Source organism: Montipora capricornis, chromosome 2, assembly GCF_036669925.1.
Source record: "Montipora capricornis isolate CH-2021 chromosome 2, ASM3666992v2, whole genome shotgun sequence".
NCBI lineage: Eukaryota > Metazoa > Cnidaria > Anthozoa > Scleractinia > Acroporidae > Montipora > Montipora capricornis.
Window position 1 is genome coordinate 47,937,851 of NC_090884.1, and position 17,500 is coordinate 47,955,350.

The following is a 17,500-nucleotide window of genomic DNA, read 5'->3' on the forward strand; positions in this document are numbered from 1 at the left end:
TGCGCCACTCTCATTATTTGCTGTCTCGGGCCCAGTTATTCAAAAGCTGCTTGGCATTGATCTGGGATTAAAACAATATAGATAGATAGATTTGTAAATAGAAAAAGCCTGAACAATGTGCCAGTAATCTAATGATGAAGGAAAAAAGGCCTTAGTGAAATTTGAAGGTAGATAGATGGATAGATAGATACTTTAGATAGAGTAGACAGATCTGGGTTCGTATGGGTCATGGAAAACCTGGAAAGTCATGGAATTTAGGAATTTCATTTTCCAGGTCTGGAAGATGATGGAATTTTATGGTGAGCCATGGAAAGTCATGGAAAATTATAATAATTATTATTATAAATGGTAGATTAATTATTGCAGCTGTCAAAGCAAGGATAAAATGAAATAAAGATGAGTTTCTATCAAACAATCAGATTTTTGGTGGACAGAGGTTGTTAATTTATTCAAATTTGAACTGAGTTATGTCAGACAATATCCTAAAATGAGGATAGTTTTGAAAAATTTCTTACTTGGCAGCTTTTAAAACTTTAGGTTATGGAAACCTAGAGAAGGTCATGGAAGAAGTCATGGAAATTGATGTAATTTGAAGAGCTTAAAACAGTACAAACCTTGTAGATAGATAGATAGATGTAGATAGATGTAGATAGATGTAGATAGATGTAGGTAGATAGAGATAGATGTAGATAGATAGATACATGTAGATAGATAGATACTTAGATAGATGAAGGTAGATAGATAGATAGATGTAGGTAGATAGGTAGGTTAGGTTGGTAGGTACGTGTTGGTAGAAATACAGACACAGGTATATGTGTAGATGTATATAGTAGTCCCATCACAGCTAAGAGTAACTGCAATGATATTTTAATAAGTGTTCAGCATTCCAATGTTAGGTACTGTAACTTACTGGGTCATTTTACAGTTGTTTGCTCAGTGGCCTAGCCTATGAATGGCTTCGAGGCTGCCGGTGATCTTGTATTAATACAGACCTCGCTGCTTTTGTCATGTAAATGGTGTTGTTGTAATTCTAATTAGTCTACATTAGCATTAGAATAGCACAAAAGGTTTGTGTCAAAACAGGCTCACTGGCAGCCTCGATTCCATTCTTAGGTGAGGTAACTTAGCTACAACTGTAAAATGGTCTATTGGGCTTGGAGCAACTGGGCCCTGGACATAAATTTTAAATCCTGAAAAAAGTGAGACTCAAGTCAAATGTTATGAAGGATGCTGATCATTATGTCCAATGTACATTGGGTCTACATGTATGTTAGCTTCAACAGTAATCATTTAATGGCCTTCACTGTTACGCTGAGTTAAAATTGTTTTTGAATCAGAGTTTGCTAGATGATGGATTTCAATGGTAATCATCGTCACCATGCCTATGCTCCACCAGCAGTTGGTCGTTTTTATCCCAGATTTCCGGCAAGAGAGTGGCATCCGCAAGACCATGGCCCCTTTCCTAATGCCTTTGGTAAAGGACAGAGAGGTCAATTCTCAGTCAGAGGAAGAGGATCGCATCGATCAGGAGAAAGAAAAATATACCGCTCTCCAATGGATCGTATTAGATTTGGAAGACCCAGTGAGTGACCTTTAAATTTGAGATACATGTCACAACAAAGAGCATTTCCATTGTCGTTCCAAGGTAGACAAATCAATCAACCCTTGGGAAACTATGGGGTAGCTGTACAATAGCAGCTGGAGATGGCTTCCGACCCAGACTCCTTCTAGAGATTGTGAAACAAGCCATTTCACACCCTAAAGGTTAATGTATGATCATTTTCAGGAGTTTTGTGATGGTAGGGCAGTGGAGAACTGGCACAATGAGGGGTTACATGTATATAATGATTCTTTCTCCAGTGATTCTTATTTTAAGTACCTTTTGTGGAAGTAAAGTTGATGTATTAATATCTTGCTTGGTAATTGACTTTCTAAAAGTAACCTTTTACTTGTACTCAGCATCATTTGTGTGGTGCATGTTTTGAGAGCTCTCAGTTTGACGCCTATGAAACCCAGCCTTCCTTCAACTTGCAAAATTAATACAATGAGAGAAGAGCATTGAATGACAAGTTCTTGAAAACTTTGAAGACAAGAGGAAGTTGTACTGTCATAACTCTAACAGGAGAAGGAAGACTTCTTCTTGGAACATGGGAAATAGCAAGGAAGTACAGTATGTGTGTGGTTGTGCACAATCATGCACCCTTGCTGGTCCACATTATTTTTTGGTTTTGGAGATTCCAGGGCGGGACTTGGTTTAAGATTTTCTCTGCCATTCTTGTCATTGTAGAACTTAAACATGGCTCTATCAGCAGCACTTATGCATGTACTTGTAGCACTTCTTTGTTCCATTAATTTACTGTTATGGGCTTTTGAAAAATGAACAATTACAGATTTGGGACTGTGTTATTTAGCTTTTTTAATGTGTCAGTTATTCCCTTCAGCCTTATTCCCTTCCAAAATTGCAGTTGTCCCATGTTCCCACAGTTTTTTTCTTACCGTGTTGGAGTTTCAGTGTGTTGATTTGCTTATAAAGTAAGGGTATATAGATTGTACACGGTATGTAATATAATTTCTTTTCAACAAATTTTTCCAACTGAGTTCACAATCCGTCAGAGTGGGAAAAGCAGTGGAAATAACAGTTAACCCTTAAGTTAATCATTATAATAGCTTAACTGCCCAACATGTGTGCTCTTCCTTCTTATCTTCTCAATGTGGCATTTGATTGTTCTTAAACACGTTCCCTGCCCTCTTCAATGGTAAACGAGTCACCAATCATAGTAGACTGATTTTCATCTACAAAGCTTTCTGTCAAAAAACAACACATGTCCAAACACTGATTGCTTTCTCCCTTTGCCATCACAACACATTGCCCTTGCTAATTTTATAGCAGTATTTACCTCTTGCTGTACTATGTAATACAATTTCATTATGTTGGAGGAAGTATCTGAGAAAAGACAAGAATTTTGTCCAAACTTCAAATTCTGAGTGCTCATGAATAGTGTAAAGAGCCCATATGATAAAATGCTTATTGACTGGCCCTCCCACTCAGTCAATAAGTACATATTTTCCTTGCACTTTTCCAATAAATCACCAGAGTCAAATGGCTTACTCACAGGCTGGTCTGTTGATTAGAGATTGATTGGCAGAGTACTTGGGTTGTCTTTTCAATGTATGTGCTTGACTGTTTCCTGTGGAATGCCTTGTCCATGCTTTATTCTCTAGTCTCTTTATTGCTGCACTTGTGACTTGGCAAACTGTGCTGATGTGGGTGGGATTTGTTTGACTCAGGCAATTCTCAACACCTAAACTCAGATTTCAATCTTGAGTAGTAATAACAGTTGGCAGTGGTTCTGGTATGTCACTTTGGTACAACTGTGTGGCACAAATCCTGCTTTTCTCATGATTTTCTTTCTTCAATATTTTCTTAGTTTTTCGTCCTGGTTTATTGTATACCACATTTCCCCTTTTATTTTGAGTAAGGCCCAGAAATAAAAATTATCACTAATATCATTGCTTTTGGCAATTCCTAAAAAGCTTTTTTCCACAAATAGTTTTCTTGTTCCTCCGTTATGAAATTACCGTATTTACCCGTGTATAAGTCGATCCCATGTATGAGTCGACCCCCCATTTTTGATGGCAAAAAAAGCAATTTCTTAATTTCTTTGCTAAATGTTCATGGGATACTAATCTTGCATTCTTTGATTTCTGGAACTGTGGATTCACTGAAGATTAAGGGCCTCAAGCGCTTAATAGTTTTGTGGTTCAGCGGTTGTTGTATGTGTGGGCATTTTGTCCTTGAATTTCGAAAAAGTTCTCAGAAAATGGAACATGTAAACCTCAAACTAACCTGTTTCGTTGTTCAAGGATAAAGGGCTTTAGAGGATAAGCACAACATCACAGAAGCAGGAGTCAATCTTTGAAAATAACTTCAAAAACGATGCGAAATGTGCAAGGTTTAATTGGTGCTTGACTTATAATTTCTCACATGGCAAACAAAACAAAACTCATAAACCAAACAATACAAAGTTTGCAAAAGCATTTAAATCATCCAGGTTTGTATAAAGAATAAAACAACAATTATTACCAACCAGCATTTTCAGGCAACACGAGTGACGACCATGCTTGCACGCAAACACAAGGTATTGCGCCAGGTTACCAAGCCGTTGCAGGATCGCGTTTTATTTGAAGAAACAAGAATGTTTTTTAGAGCTTTCCGCCTTTGGAAAACGAAAATTTCCAGTGTTTATTTCATATTTGTGCTTGTGAGTATCTTCAACATTTAAAGTAAAACAAATTCTTTTTCATTTCAACTGGAATTTTTCTCAATGACATTCATTTTGAAGTCTTTCGTCATTCATTTTGAAGTCTTTTGTCCACTGCGTTCGTTATGCCCAAAGACCACATTATGATGTTAATTTTGAATAAATTATTTAGCTGGAACTTGGCTTGAAATCTTTGACCCATGTATAAGTCGAGGGCGATTTTTGGAGCTTCTTTTGAGGCCATAAAAGGTCGACTTATACACGGGTAAATACGGTAGCTTTGTGCAACTTTCTCTTTCATTTGGAAATTCAAAGCAAAACTGAAACTTCTAAAGCCTGGTTTTCACTAGTGATGCAAGCACAAATGCAAGCGGGGTTGACGCAAGGATAAGCGCAAGCACAAGGATCGAGATTTGTTGTGTCTTGCCAATTATAGCACTCATTCCAGGTTCCCTGCATCTGAGCATTTAAACAAAATGGCGGATGCGGTGGTTGATTTTGATGCTTCTGTTGACGTTCATTTTCACTAGCATAAGCTGCTTATGCTTGTACTTGCGCTTGTGCTTGTGCTTGTGCTTGTGTCCCTAGTGAAAATCTGAGGCTTAAATGTACACGTTGTCTATCAAAAGTTACATTGTACTTTCGCTTACATTGCACATAAAAATGTTTGAATGCTACCTATCATTGCATGTAAAGTCTTCCCTGGACACTCTTGGGTGTCTTCTCTTGCGACTTCGTAAAGAAATCAGGCCTGCCTTTTTTATCAATGGCTCACCAGTAGTACTGCTGTGTTCTCTCGACCCACCACTGACTGAATACTTTCACTACCCACGCCCATTTCAGCATCTTTGCAGCTTATACCCAACTGTCTTTAAACTTCTCACTTTTTAAGGAGGATTGAAGAAAGCATTGAATCTTCTCTTCATCTTACAGGGCTGTTGCTTCCGGCGTTTCTAAAACAAGGGTAAGGGTAAGACCAAGGGTGTAAGGATACAAATACAGAAAGTATCCTTAACATGCATAGAAGCTAACCTTACGCCTAAAAACGTTTGTTTAGGCCTAATTAGGCCTAAGGTTAGCTTTTATGCATGTTTAGGATACCTCCTGCATTTGTATCCTTACCCTTACCCCCACCCTTGGTCTTACCCTTACCCTTGTTTTAGAAACGCTGTGTTGCTTCACAGTGACAAGATAATATCTCTCTGCTCATACTATTTCATCCTGAGGATTTATTGGCAAACCCACATCCTTCTCTAATGTGTAAAATAAGATAACACAGTCATCTTCTTTTCACTTTCACCAATTCCCATTTCAGAGGTTCAAAATAATGCTTTTTTTAAAATCCACCATTTTGATAGTCGGTGACAGGCAACAGAACATGATCAGCAAATGGTTTTTCAGCCGTCATGGCACATGTCTAATCCCACCAAACTCTCAGCTGTAACATTTGCACAACAAGAACCTTTTTGAGATCGTGAACAATGACAGTATCAATAACGTCTTGAAAAGAACTCTCTGTATGTAGTTTATATCAAAATTAAGGGTGTCTTGAAAACAAAGACCCCTAAGGACTCCCTAAGACCCCAAGACTCGAAAATGAAGAAGAGTAACCCAAAACTCTCAACTTGGCTAACCCTAGGCCTAAAAACAAACTTTACGCCTAGTTAGGCCTAGGGTTAGACAAAATGAGGGTTTTGAGTTATTTTCTTCGCTTTTGAGTCTTAGGGTCTAAGGGGTCTTTGTTTTCAAGACACCCCAAAATTAATTAATGTTTTTGTGCTGTAGTTCTTAGAGTTTTTGCTCTCATGTCGCTAAGACAGATTGGCCCTTCTTGATATGGTCAGTTACTCTACTCAAACCAACCACTGACTTAGAATTTTGTTGAAAGCCCTTTTTGTTCCCTGGTAGTTCCTAGAAATAACATCTGGGACAGTGGAACATTTTAAAACTGTAAGAAGATAATGAAAAGAAATGTTGTATTTTTTAATTCTGTCAGTTGTGTTGGTTAAGGTGCTGTAAGTTACACTGCACAATTTTTCGTGCAACTTGCTTCGCAACGGCAGGGCAAAACAAGTTGCACAAATCATTGCCCAATGTAACATACCCTGCAACGGCCAAAAATGTCGCAAGACCAGTTCAGAAACCCTAGGGGAAAGTAGAATTGAGTTCTATTTTCCGCTATGGTTGTACATTGTAACATTTTAAGCATTGCACAGTGTAGCATCTGCCCTGCAACTTGTGTCGCAAATGGAAAATGTTCCTTTTACCTCATGTGATCATCGAAACGAGACAAGTTGCATGGAATATGTTTGTCAGTGTAACACTCGTAAAACAACTTGTTTCGTAATGTGAGAACCTTTGTGGAAATGGCATTGTGAGAGAAGTTGCACGAAAAATTGCACAGTGTATAAACAGTGCCTTTAGACTCAGTTTTTTTATTTGTAGGTCAATCAACCCCTTCAAATGTTTTATCATTTCCATCAACAAGCTCCACAAGAATTCCAAACAATGTTAGCAACCCAAAAACAAAGACAACAGAATTTCCAGGCACATCTAAGGAGATGAGTGTCATTTATTGTGCTGCACAGAGTGAAACACTTTCAAGTTCAAAAGTTAATAGTGATTTGTCATGCAAAGATAAGGAGCCTTTCACCTCAGACGTTAGAAGCCCTTCCATTGCGAAAGTAGTACCCTTTAGTCACCAGCCATCAGTAAGCAGTGGAACATCTTCTGTTGGCACATCCAAACCCTCACCAGTGGAGAAAGTCTGTTCTAACACAATTTGTCAAAATGGGCCTGAAAGCCCAACTGTCTCCACTTGCCATTCACTGACAAGTCTCTGCAAAGTTAACCTTGCAGGTGAACATTGTCATGCTTCGAAGGATGGTCTCATGACTGTTTGTGCCCGTGATGAGGATGGTCACCTGCAACCCATTTTTACGACCATTTGTAGTTGCCAGCTTAGGAAGCGTGCTTTAAAATATGCCGACAAAGGAACTACAAGAGGTGACTCTATAGTTATAGACTCGGATGAGGAAGAAGACAGCAAGAGCAATATTGCCACTATCAAACTTGTTAATGAAGGTATTTTTTTTAAATGGTACAAAATGTATTTAATCATTTTGATATATCTGTGATCTTGCAGAGAGACAGAAAAACTTAGAACTTAATTTGTCAAATAAGATGATAATCTTGCATAAGAATCAATTTTGTAAAACATTTTACTAGAAAGATTATTGAGGAAAGTAATATGATGTCTCACTGAGCTCACGTCATCATTGTCAAATATAAGGAAACTAACACAAGTTGAACTTAGTATAAATGAAGATGTAAAAAAGTAAGGATAAACAAGTAAATGTTGTGAGAAGCTTGAGTTTCTTATAAAAATGTGCTTTTAATCTGAAAGAAAAGGCCCAAACTCAGCACTCAAGGGGACATCAATTTGTTCAAAAGTTCTTGTTTAAATTATTTTCCAAAATCTTTTTGCTTCCATTTCAGCATGTCAGTAATTTGCATGCTTCAATTTACTGGTATTTATTAATATACACTGCACCTTTTCACACAGTATACATCCATTTGTGCTAATTTTTTTTTGCATTTGATGATAAAACGCTATGACACAAAGTCATGAAAACATAATATTCTTATTGCTAAAGGAAACCTCCTCTAAAACAAGAATACAACTTCAAAATATTTAACATAATGTTTACAATCAAAATTGTTCAAACGTTTTCCAATGGAATCATTTGTATCCAAAGTAAATGAATTTCAAAAACGCTTGTTTTGGATTTCAAATTTCCTGGGCGCCGCCATCTTGAATAATAATTGTGACGTGTTGTGGTTGCTCTTTTGTATTTGCACAAAGAGCTTTTGTTTTAAAACAATAGGGCAACCATGATATGTCACAATTATTCAAGATGGCGGCGCCCAGGAAATTTGAAAACCAAAACAACCGTTTTTAAAATTTATTTATTTTGGATACAAACGCTCCCATTGGAAAACATTCGAACAATTTTGATTGTGAGAATTATGATAACTATTTTAAAGATATATTCCTGTTTCAGTGGAGGTTCCCTTTAATTGTTCTTTTAAAATGACGATCTACTAACAGATTTAACTCAAAACAATAATCTACAGGAACTATGAGTGTAAAGGTGTTGCTTAGAAGTTTTAGTTTCAAAAGTGAGATTTGGAAGCCTTTCGTACAATGTAAAAATAAGAAAGAGTTGGTAACAAAGTACATGTTATCTGTACAAGTAATAGAATTTGTGGGAATTCTTAAATTGCAACTTGACTGAGACCTTTTAATTCCTTGATGCAGGTGCAGATGAAGTGTTACCGAGCACCGTTTCTCCAAGTGATTCGCCGAATGGTGAAGGGGAACCTGTAAGTTAAGCTGATCAGCAAATTAGTACTCCTGTTCATTGTAGTGTACATGAATTCTCAACTTTAACGCAAGTTAAATGTCGAGTAGATTAGCCCTAGATGACCCCTTTAATATTGCTCTTGGGAAATTTTGGCAGATTGGTCTTTTAGCTTACCTGAGCTTTTAATATAGATTTTACATGAGGGTGTTAATCTCCTTTTCTCCTTCTCCTTCACTGAGCCCCACCTCCTTCATAAATGAAGGTTCTTGCAGTAAATATATAAACAAATAATAAAATAACAAAATGAAAATAGGTACTCTAAAAAAGACACAATACATCTCAGCAGCTTACTTCAAACCTGTTTCCAGGTAGACCTCACCATGCAATTGTGCAGTCGATCAAATAAGATGTAATGCACTTTCCTGGTTGTCCAAGATCTAAATGTAAACTCTTGTTAATGACTGTCATACCATTGTCATATTGTCAGTTATGGGAATTTTATTATAAAACCCGTAAGTGATAAATTTCTTTATTCTCATCACCTGTGTGCTTGAAAATGTACTGATCTTGCAAGGAGGAAATAAATATCAATCACATTCTTGGAAGTGAAAGGGCAAAGGTTTCTCTTCTTTTTACCTTGGTCCTTTTAGCTGCGGTGGACTCGTGGTCATTGTGCTCGACTCCGGATTGGGTGGTCTGGGTTGGGGTCCTGGCCAGGGACATTGTGTTGTGTTCTTGGGCAAGACACTTTACTCTCACAGTGCCTCTCTCCACCCAGGTATATAAATGGGTACCGGCAAAAATGCTGGGGGTAACCCTGTGATGGACTAGTGTCCCATCCAGGGGGGAGTAGAAATACTCCTAGTCGCTTCATGCTACAGACATGCTGCAGCAGATAAAAAAGGGAGGTAACCCATGAAACAGATCAACAGAGTTGTTCAGTTAGCGGGATGATGCATGAAGAGGGATTGGGGTTCATGGAAGTTGGGTTTAATCAAATTTATATCATGATAAGTTTCAGAATGCACTCGTTTGCTTGAAGATGTCATTCTTCCAAATCTGTCGTAGTCCATGTTCATTAAATTCCTCATTCCTAAAAGCCTACATTGTCTAGCCCATTTCCACCGGCTTGACTTTTATATAATAATTATTGTACAGTTGATTGACCAAGATCCAATGCACCCTGTACAGGACTGAGAATTTAATGTTGCTTTCAAGCCTAAAAAATGGGAAATGAAAGGGAACTATACCATGATTTTTGTGAGATACATGTATTTGTTTGCAATTATTCTTAAAATTAAGAACACTATCAACTTCATTACTTTTCAGAGTTTCCAAGAAACACCAAGAAAAAGTATGAATGCAAGCATTAAATTAAAATACTATTATTGATAACTGTGTTCATATCGGCCAAGAACTGGTGCACTCATGTTTCCTTTAAAAAGGCGTTACCTTTGTAATTGTCTATTTATTTCAAGAAAAAGAATAATTCTCATTCTACTGGTGTAGCCCTTTTTGTAGAATGTCTCTTTGCACAGGTACTTCTCAAATTCATTCAATTGTGATTTGCTAAAAAAAAAAACAGCCATTAAGTTTTTAATAGTAAATTGTTTCCACCGTGAGAAAGATCCATATTTTATAAAATCTGCCTAACAAAAATGGCAGATCCTGTCAATGTAAGAAAATCATCTTCCTGTTCTGTGGAGAACAGAAATAGACATGGCATACAACCAATGATTTTAATAACAACCTTTATGAAGGACAAAACTACTACATGCTGATTAGCTGAGACAGCATTTTTTATTAATTTTGGAATTGCCCCGGGCAAACTTACTCTCATTATTTTCATGTAGTAAATGTTTTTTTTAGCAGGGCTTGTTTCATTGCTTTTGCATTGTACAAAAATAAAATTTCATTCAGCGGATTCGTGCGTTTTACGATTCCTTGAGACTAACTGAACCCGCTTCCTACAAAATTGTGCAACAGCATGCATTTTTGACCTTAATAAAAGAAAATTTGCCCTTATAATAAACAAGTAATCGCATGTTTCCTCGTAAAATAAACTTATTTCTACTATAACAAGAATGTATGGATTTCAGACTTTCCTAATACAGGTGTATTTACTTTTTCTGTTATCAGGAGCAAAAATGAGCACAACAAACGTAGCAGAAAAGATGTAAGTTTGTAAAAAGATCTAAAAGATCCGTTTCCAATTGTTGAAAGGCGGGATACTTTATCCAGAGGATTAGTCACTCTCCATAGTAAGAAAAGTAACATACTTTTTTTTTCTCAACGCGTGAGCGGGCAGAATTCAACAAATCCTGCAATCTGATTTTCTTATCTGGCCCGCTCATGGCGGGCGGAATCCTAGCCTTAGTTGAGCTTGTGTGATGACCTTAAATTTCCATTTTTTTTGACACCGAACCCGTGTACATACAGAAGTTACTTTTTATAAGACAAGAGGTTTGGAAATAGAATTCAATAAAAAAATGTCTCTTTGAAACGTTCAGTTTGTAAGTCGCCAGCGGCCTCGGGCATCAGTTTTTCGCTATACGGACCTCCCAGCTGGTAAATAACATATATTTATGCTAAATCGTAGCCTAAACGTAGGTACACGCCTTAACTTGGACGTGCTTTGAGTTTGCATATTCGTGCTCACGTGCGCAAATTTTTATTTTATTTTAATTTTAACAATTGACAAATTAATTAACAATGTTTTACAATAATGAACTACAACAAATTAATTATTAAGAAATTAAAGATTGAAGGGTGGATTTTTATGTTAGGATAAAACGCCTTACATTATAAATACCTAAAAAGAGAGAGACAAACAGACACAACAACAACAACAACAACAGACAATACAACAACAGACGAATAGGCTTATCGAGTTGGTATGAGCACCCATTTCTTTTTAAAATAGTCTCTCGTGTTTTTAATTTTCATATCTGTTTCGCAACAATGCCCTTTTCTTATTTTACTCAAATATTTTGTTATCATTGGGAAATTATTTTTGCGGGACTGCAGAAGAAGCCAAATTAATCCAGAAATTACTGGGTTTAAGAACAAAATTGTTCTCAAGTACGTGACCAAATACTGGATGCTCTGCAACCTGTAGGATAGTGACTTATCCACAAGATAAAATTGTTTAACCTTTGAACAACTGAGACCTGACACTTTGTCTAAGAGTAGTAAGAAGTCATTACTGTGCAGTGTGGTGTTCCTGGACGCAACAAATCAATGGTCAGATCAGAGAAGCAAAGGATTGAGAAATAAATTCTTTAGTTGTTGACGTAAATTAACTCTGGCTTGGGTCAGGTCTCTCTATGCATCGCTTGCAACAAAAATCTACCCACTATTTGAGAAGCTACGTTTTGGGTATCAAAATACAATATTCTTCAAAGAAGAAAGGTGTACGAATTATGTGAAACATGCAACGGTTACATGGACTTTAAACTGTTGATAGCGTTGTTGTAGCAATTGACTAGTCGTATATTCAAGGTTCAAAAGAAATGGGCATCGATGGAAAAATATGCCTTGCGAGCTTTTAAAATATATTTTTGTCACTGTCAAGTCATATTTTGTTGTGGTGATGTAGCATTTTTGCGGCCTGTATGATAAATCTAACCTTACTAAATCAGGGGCACCCAACGAGAATATAGTTCAAAACCACTTAAAAGTAGCATTGTTAAACGTATTTTAGTATTTAAACGGTAGATATAGGCATATTTTTTAATCCCCTAAAAATTTTTCATCTGTTCGGATTTCCTTGCTGAAAGTCTAGCGATCCGAAAATTATAGGGATCAAAACTTACCTTTTCGAAAATTTCAGCCAGAAAAAAGGCTCCCGAAAATTACAGGTGACGTTTTTAGGGTAAAAATCCGTTTAAAATGGGCAATTATACCATTTTTCAGATTTTCGAAAATCCTAGGAGAGGCAGGCAAGCAAGAAATTTTACAACAAATGTTCCGAAAATTCTAGATTTCAAATCGTTTTCCGAACAGATATTTTCCGAAAATTGACGTTGGGTGCCCCTGACTAAACGTGGTCAGATGATTAATTTACTTTTGATGACAAACAGATCTTTTCCGGTTGGTAAAGCTACAACTGCTGGTAATGACCCAGGAGAAACAGACAAATCAAATAATGGCACATGTACAGAGACAATGGCAGGAACACTGGCAAAGATTGTAGAAGGGGTGCAACAGAATCTTCGTGAAGGATGCAGTAGCTCAACGTCATCTGATTCATTACTTCCATTGTCATCAAGCAATTTAATAGGTATTATTTTGAATGAACAATATTGTAATCTTGTGGAATTTCGTGAAGGGCTTATGCATGCCCAAATGCATTTAAATGAAAGTTCCTATTTTGCTAGGAGGGGAGCTTTAAGCAGGATGAAAAAAAAAACGGTTTAAAATGAGATTCCTTACTGTTAATTGGAATACGTTTTTCATCTAGTGGTTTTAAAGTGTACCAACTGAAATGATTTGATTACCTTGAATTCTCATTTCTGTACAAAACACTAACATCATTCCAGGGACACTTTCGGGCTTGTGTTCCCAAGAAAGTCCTTGTATTGCGGTCACCAAAAATGATTCTTACGTTGCAATCATTAGAATTTATTCACATAGGTTGCAGTTGTGTTTTTTTAAAAATCGTATTTCGTTTGCAGAGGATGCTCCACTGTTGTCAAATCCACAGATTCTTCAAAGACTTCTGGATGAATGTAACGAAATAGCCAAGTAAGTCATTTAAATGAACCCCGCCAAAGGAAAGAAAGGAAAAAAGGAAAAGAAAAACGAAAACGAATTTCAGAGAAGAGTTTATACGATGACAGTTAAAAGCTACGCATTGCATCTCTATGTTCGAAGCAAAGAGTATAGAGCTTTTGATACAAGTAAATCTGCATTGACTTTCTGTTTTATTATGCAGTGCATCTTTTAAAGGTGTCTTCATTAATTGTTTTACTTTATAATAGTGTACATGTTATAATGGCATTGTATGATGTGTTGAGCAGTGCTTTCTCACAAGAAAACCATCCGTCAACTTTAGGAGAGGGAAAAAGTATCAGAAGGTTCTCATGGTATTTTGGGTCCAAGTTTTAGACGCATTTAGACAGCCAGGCGGGAATCTCTATAAATTATGCAAACGTCGTTTTCTGATTCGCATAAATGCTGAGTAATTTCCGCAGAAGCTACTTGTAGGAGATGGTTTTATGCGTTTATAACAGAAAGCTCGTCATTTATCTTTCAGACCATTTAACAAATTAAAAGTATCCTCCAGGAATCTTTTGACAGCAGCAAAGGAGTGCAACGTTCACAAAGTTCTTGCCTTGTTGGGTTAGTGTTTTAATAATATTACACTGAGGAAATACTTAAAATACATGTGTGGCGGCACTCAATTTGCGTTTATTTTCATTTCCCGAGGAATAATGCAAAAGTGTTCATGAAAACATAGACACTGTATTTAAACATATCTTGCTAGCTTGATGTTTTCGGAGTTTAAAACAAAGTGATATCTTGAGAAGGGTCAAATTTGCGTGGACCATTCGTACAATAGCTCGAAATTGCGACCAATTGGTCTAAAATACAGTCGCATTTGCAACTAGTTTTTACAATCGCAGTTAGCACTGGCCATTTTGTCGCTACTTTTGCTAAAATAAATAAAGAAATGAAAAAATCATTTTGATCCTCGCCGTTAATTTTCGTTCCCATACATATTCGCCATTTTCAGCGGTTTCTTTACCCAAGTATTGTGGGCTCGTACTTTGTCTTGCTAAACCGCTGGCAACACAACTTTGCTACGAAAATCTTGTAATTGCGACTGGAGTTTTTGAGCCCTGCCGTTTATTGGATAATTAATTTAAAGAGTGAGGGACATTCTATAATATCTGCTTTCTTTTCATGATAAGTTTTGAAAGGGCCTTTCCCTGCGTTTTGACAGAGATAATAACACATTTGCTCCAAATTGTTGAAACCGGTTTGAGCCACCTTAAGCGTAAATAGGAGAGTTTTGGGCAAAGCAAAGAAAAAAAATTCAAGTTTAGGAATATATAGTTTATACTCCATTAGTGTGCACACCAGCACTGTGTACTATTTGGTGGTTATTCATTAGTGATGCTAATGATGAGTATAAAGCGTTTATGGTTTTCTTTCTTGGTGTTCATAAATGTGCTTGCGTGTTTTGTTTAGTGGAAGGATGTGATCCAAACCAGCAAGTTGCAAAATCAAAGGGAAAGACAGCCATGCACGCTGCAGCCGCAGGCGGATATGTTGATATCATCGCTTGTTTAAGACTGGTAAAACCTCTAAATAACAGGCAAAAAGTAATCGTTAAGAACCTTTGTTTATACATTGCACTTCATGACCTTTGAAAAGTTGTGGGGCCTTGAATGAAAGGTAAGAGTTCCAATCAGCACAGTGGCATGAAGAAACTCTTCTGGAAATTGAAAGCAACCAGTTCAAGAAATAAAATTTGAATCCCTATTGGATAAAAAAAATCGGGATATAATGCTCATGAAAAGAGTTTTGCGCCAAAATCCTTAGCCGTATGGAGACTTGTATACCAGTCAAATCGAAGCTTCCAACATACCCCCCCTCCCCTGGGCATTTGACGCCTTTTCTTGCCCGGGGGGGGGGGGGAATTTGGTCATGTTAGTCTTCCCGGGGGTGGGGCATTTGATCACCACTGAAAGGGGGTGGAGAATTTGATCGGTAGCCTCGATTTCATGTTACGTTTCCACGTGGGTTGATAAATTATGGCGGAGACAAACTTTGATGAATTCAAAGGAAAAGATTGCGAATTCGTGGCGGTTTGGTTGAAACCAAAGGTCTACACAAGCTTTGTTCCGTATTTGAAGGTATTAAGAACCATTTTATATTATCTTTGAATATTAGAAATATAAATATCTTAAATTGTATTTACAATAAACAATAATGCAATACAATACCTCGCCTGATACGATTTGACCGACCCGGTGTATTTATAAATATTTTAATACATTTGCGACGATTGATATGTAGCGTATAAAATTAATAATGGAAAGAATGTATGGAATGTATTTAAGTGTTGTTGCATGAAACTCCGTAGCATTCAGTTTATAAAAATGATTTTAGCCGCTGCTGGTGAAATAATCGTGAGTTCATCGACGATGTTTGACTTGATGTGTTTATATGAAATATGCCCAGAATCTTTTCTTTAGCTTTTTATAATATTGGATGCGAAGCATTTGCTATATTTTCTTCAACAACTGAAGGCGTCTCAGCCGACTTTCTTTCATCAGGACCTGGAACAATCGATGAAATCGATAATCGATGGAAATCGGAAACAATCGATGACAATCGATATCAATTAATCGATTGATGAAAATTTTTGTGATTATTGGTAATCGATTATCAATATCAATCGATAATCGATGAGAATCGATCAATTAACATAATAGGTTGTTATCAATATGCAATATCAATCGATTACCTATTTAGTCAAACATTTTAATTGTCAATTTCATGGTGTACTAATAAAGTTACACATTTGCGTCCCAGGTCAGTTGAATCTTTCAATGAACTGGAAGCTAAATCGATCAAGTTTGTACTACTGACAACGAGATATGTTAATTGTCTTAATTATTTGTGCTGTTTTTCACGGAGCCACATCGATATTCATCAAACTTTGCTACTGAGGTTTAAATATAATATACGATCTGCTTACACTCCTGCGATACCTGAATATACGGAAACAAGAATTTAGTGTCGATCGATGGCAATCGATGAAGTTCGCGACCACTTAAGTGTGATTATCGATTGTCATCGATTGATCCATTGATTTTCCAATCATTTTCATCGATTGTTGAGGCCCTGTTTCATCCATGTGCCAGTGACACTTGACCAAATAAACCATGAATCCTTGACTTTTTTCCTTTCTGCTCACGCCACTCTCTCGACCGGTCTAAACCGGTTTTTTTGCTTTGTCGACGCCAGTCACTGCGTTCCCGCTCCAACACCATGACCCTTTGGTTCTTCTTGAAGTGCAATGTTATTAAACACACAATCCTTCATATGAGCTTTAATTTTTACCTATTATACACTCTTTATCTTAAGGGTGGATGTGACTTGAATCTGTTGGACTACGACAACCGAACACCTCTGGTAGGAACTTAAAATAGTTTTGAATTTTTACAGACGCTCGTTACATTGGTCATATTATTCTCACATCAAGCGTTTTTCACCGTGTGGTAAGAGGGCGGTGCCCCTTTCTTTCCTGCTGGTTCTTCCATCAAGCATTACGAACAGTAACAAGCCATTTTGTTTCTTTTTTGTGTTTGTACCTTTTTGAGAACAAATGTTATAATTAAATAGGTCAACATTGGAAAATCTAGACCTCGGTCAATATCGATTTTAGCAATCAAATTTCTTGAATCTCAGTCCTTTTCAGACGCGGCTATATAATAAACCATTTTAATTGTTCTATTCTCATTCGTCTTATTTTATATTATTATTTTTCTTGTAGTTTGAAGCAGTGAACAATCACAAAGTCAAAGCTGTAGAGTACCTCATTGACTGTGGAGCAAATCTTACATTAACGGTATAAGTATTAGTGTGTTTCCCTTGGGGAACGATGTTCGTTAATAAGTGCTTCAGAAGTACAGACAAAGCTCTTTATCTCATAAGAACTGCAGGGCAAAGGCGTTTCTTTTCGTCATCCACTTGATAGACGCTTCAGCTTGTATAGTTTGTACGAATTTGGGACAAAAACGGCAAAAACGTAAGGGGAATTAAATTTGTGTGATATTATTCCAATGTGAACAGATCTGTCTGTACATACCTCTGCACGTGTTATGAACATCGTAAATGATGAAAAAAAACGGAAGT

The 17,500-nt window shown here is 36.9% G+C and overlaps 1 protein-coding gene across 3 annotated transcripts in view; it reads left to right on the plus strand.

Annotated features, from left to right (window-relative positions):
- The window catches only part of LOC138024726 (histone-lysine N-methyltransferase EHMT2-like), a 49,714-nt gene that overhangs the window by 7,086 nt on the left and 25,128 nt on the right, over positions 1-17,500 (plus strand). For all 3 annotated transcript variants that reach the window (XM_068871939.1, XM_068871937.1, XM_068871942.1), the window contains 11 exons: positions 1,338-1,582; positions 6,708-7,346; positions 8,584-8,648; positions 9,959-9,983; positions 10,769-10,805; positions 12,712-12,911; positions 13,306-13,375; positions 13,887-13,972; positions 14,825-14,931; positions 16,730-16,777; positions 17,139-17,213. In XM_068871939.1, the coding sequence (XP_068728040.1) occupies positions 1,348-1,582; positions 6,708-7,346; positions 8,584-8,648; positions 9,959-9,983; positions 10,769-10,805; positions 12,712-12,911; positions 13,306-13,375; positions 13,887-13,972; positions 14,825-14,931; positions 16,730-16,777; positions 17,139-17,213 (1,587 nt within the window). In that variant the 5' untranslated portion in view covers positions 1,338-1,347. The remainder of the gene's footprint in view (positions 1-1,337; positions 1,583-6,707; positions 7,347-8,583; positions 8,649-9,958; positions 9,984-10,768; positions 10,806-12,711; positions 12,912-13,305; positions 13,376-13,886; positions 13,973-14,824; positions 14,932-16,729; positions 16,778-17,138; positions 17,214-17,500) is intronic.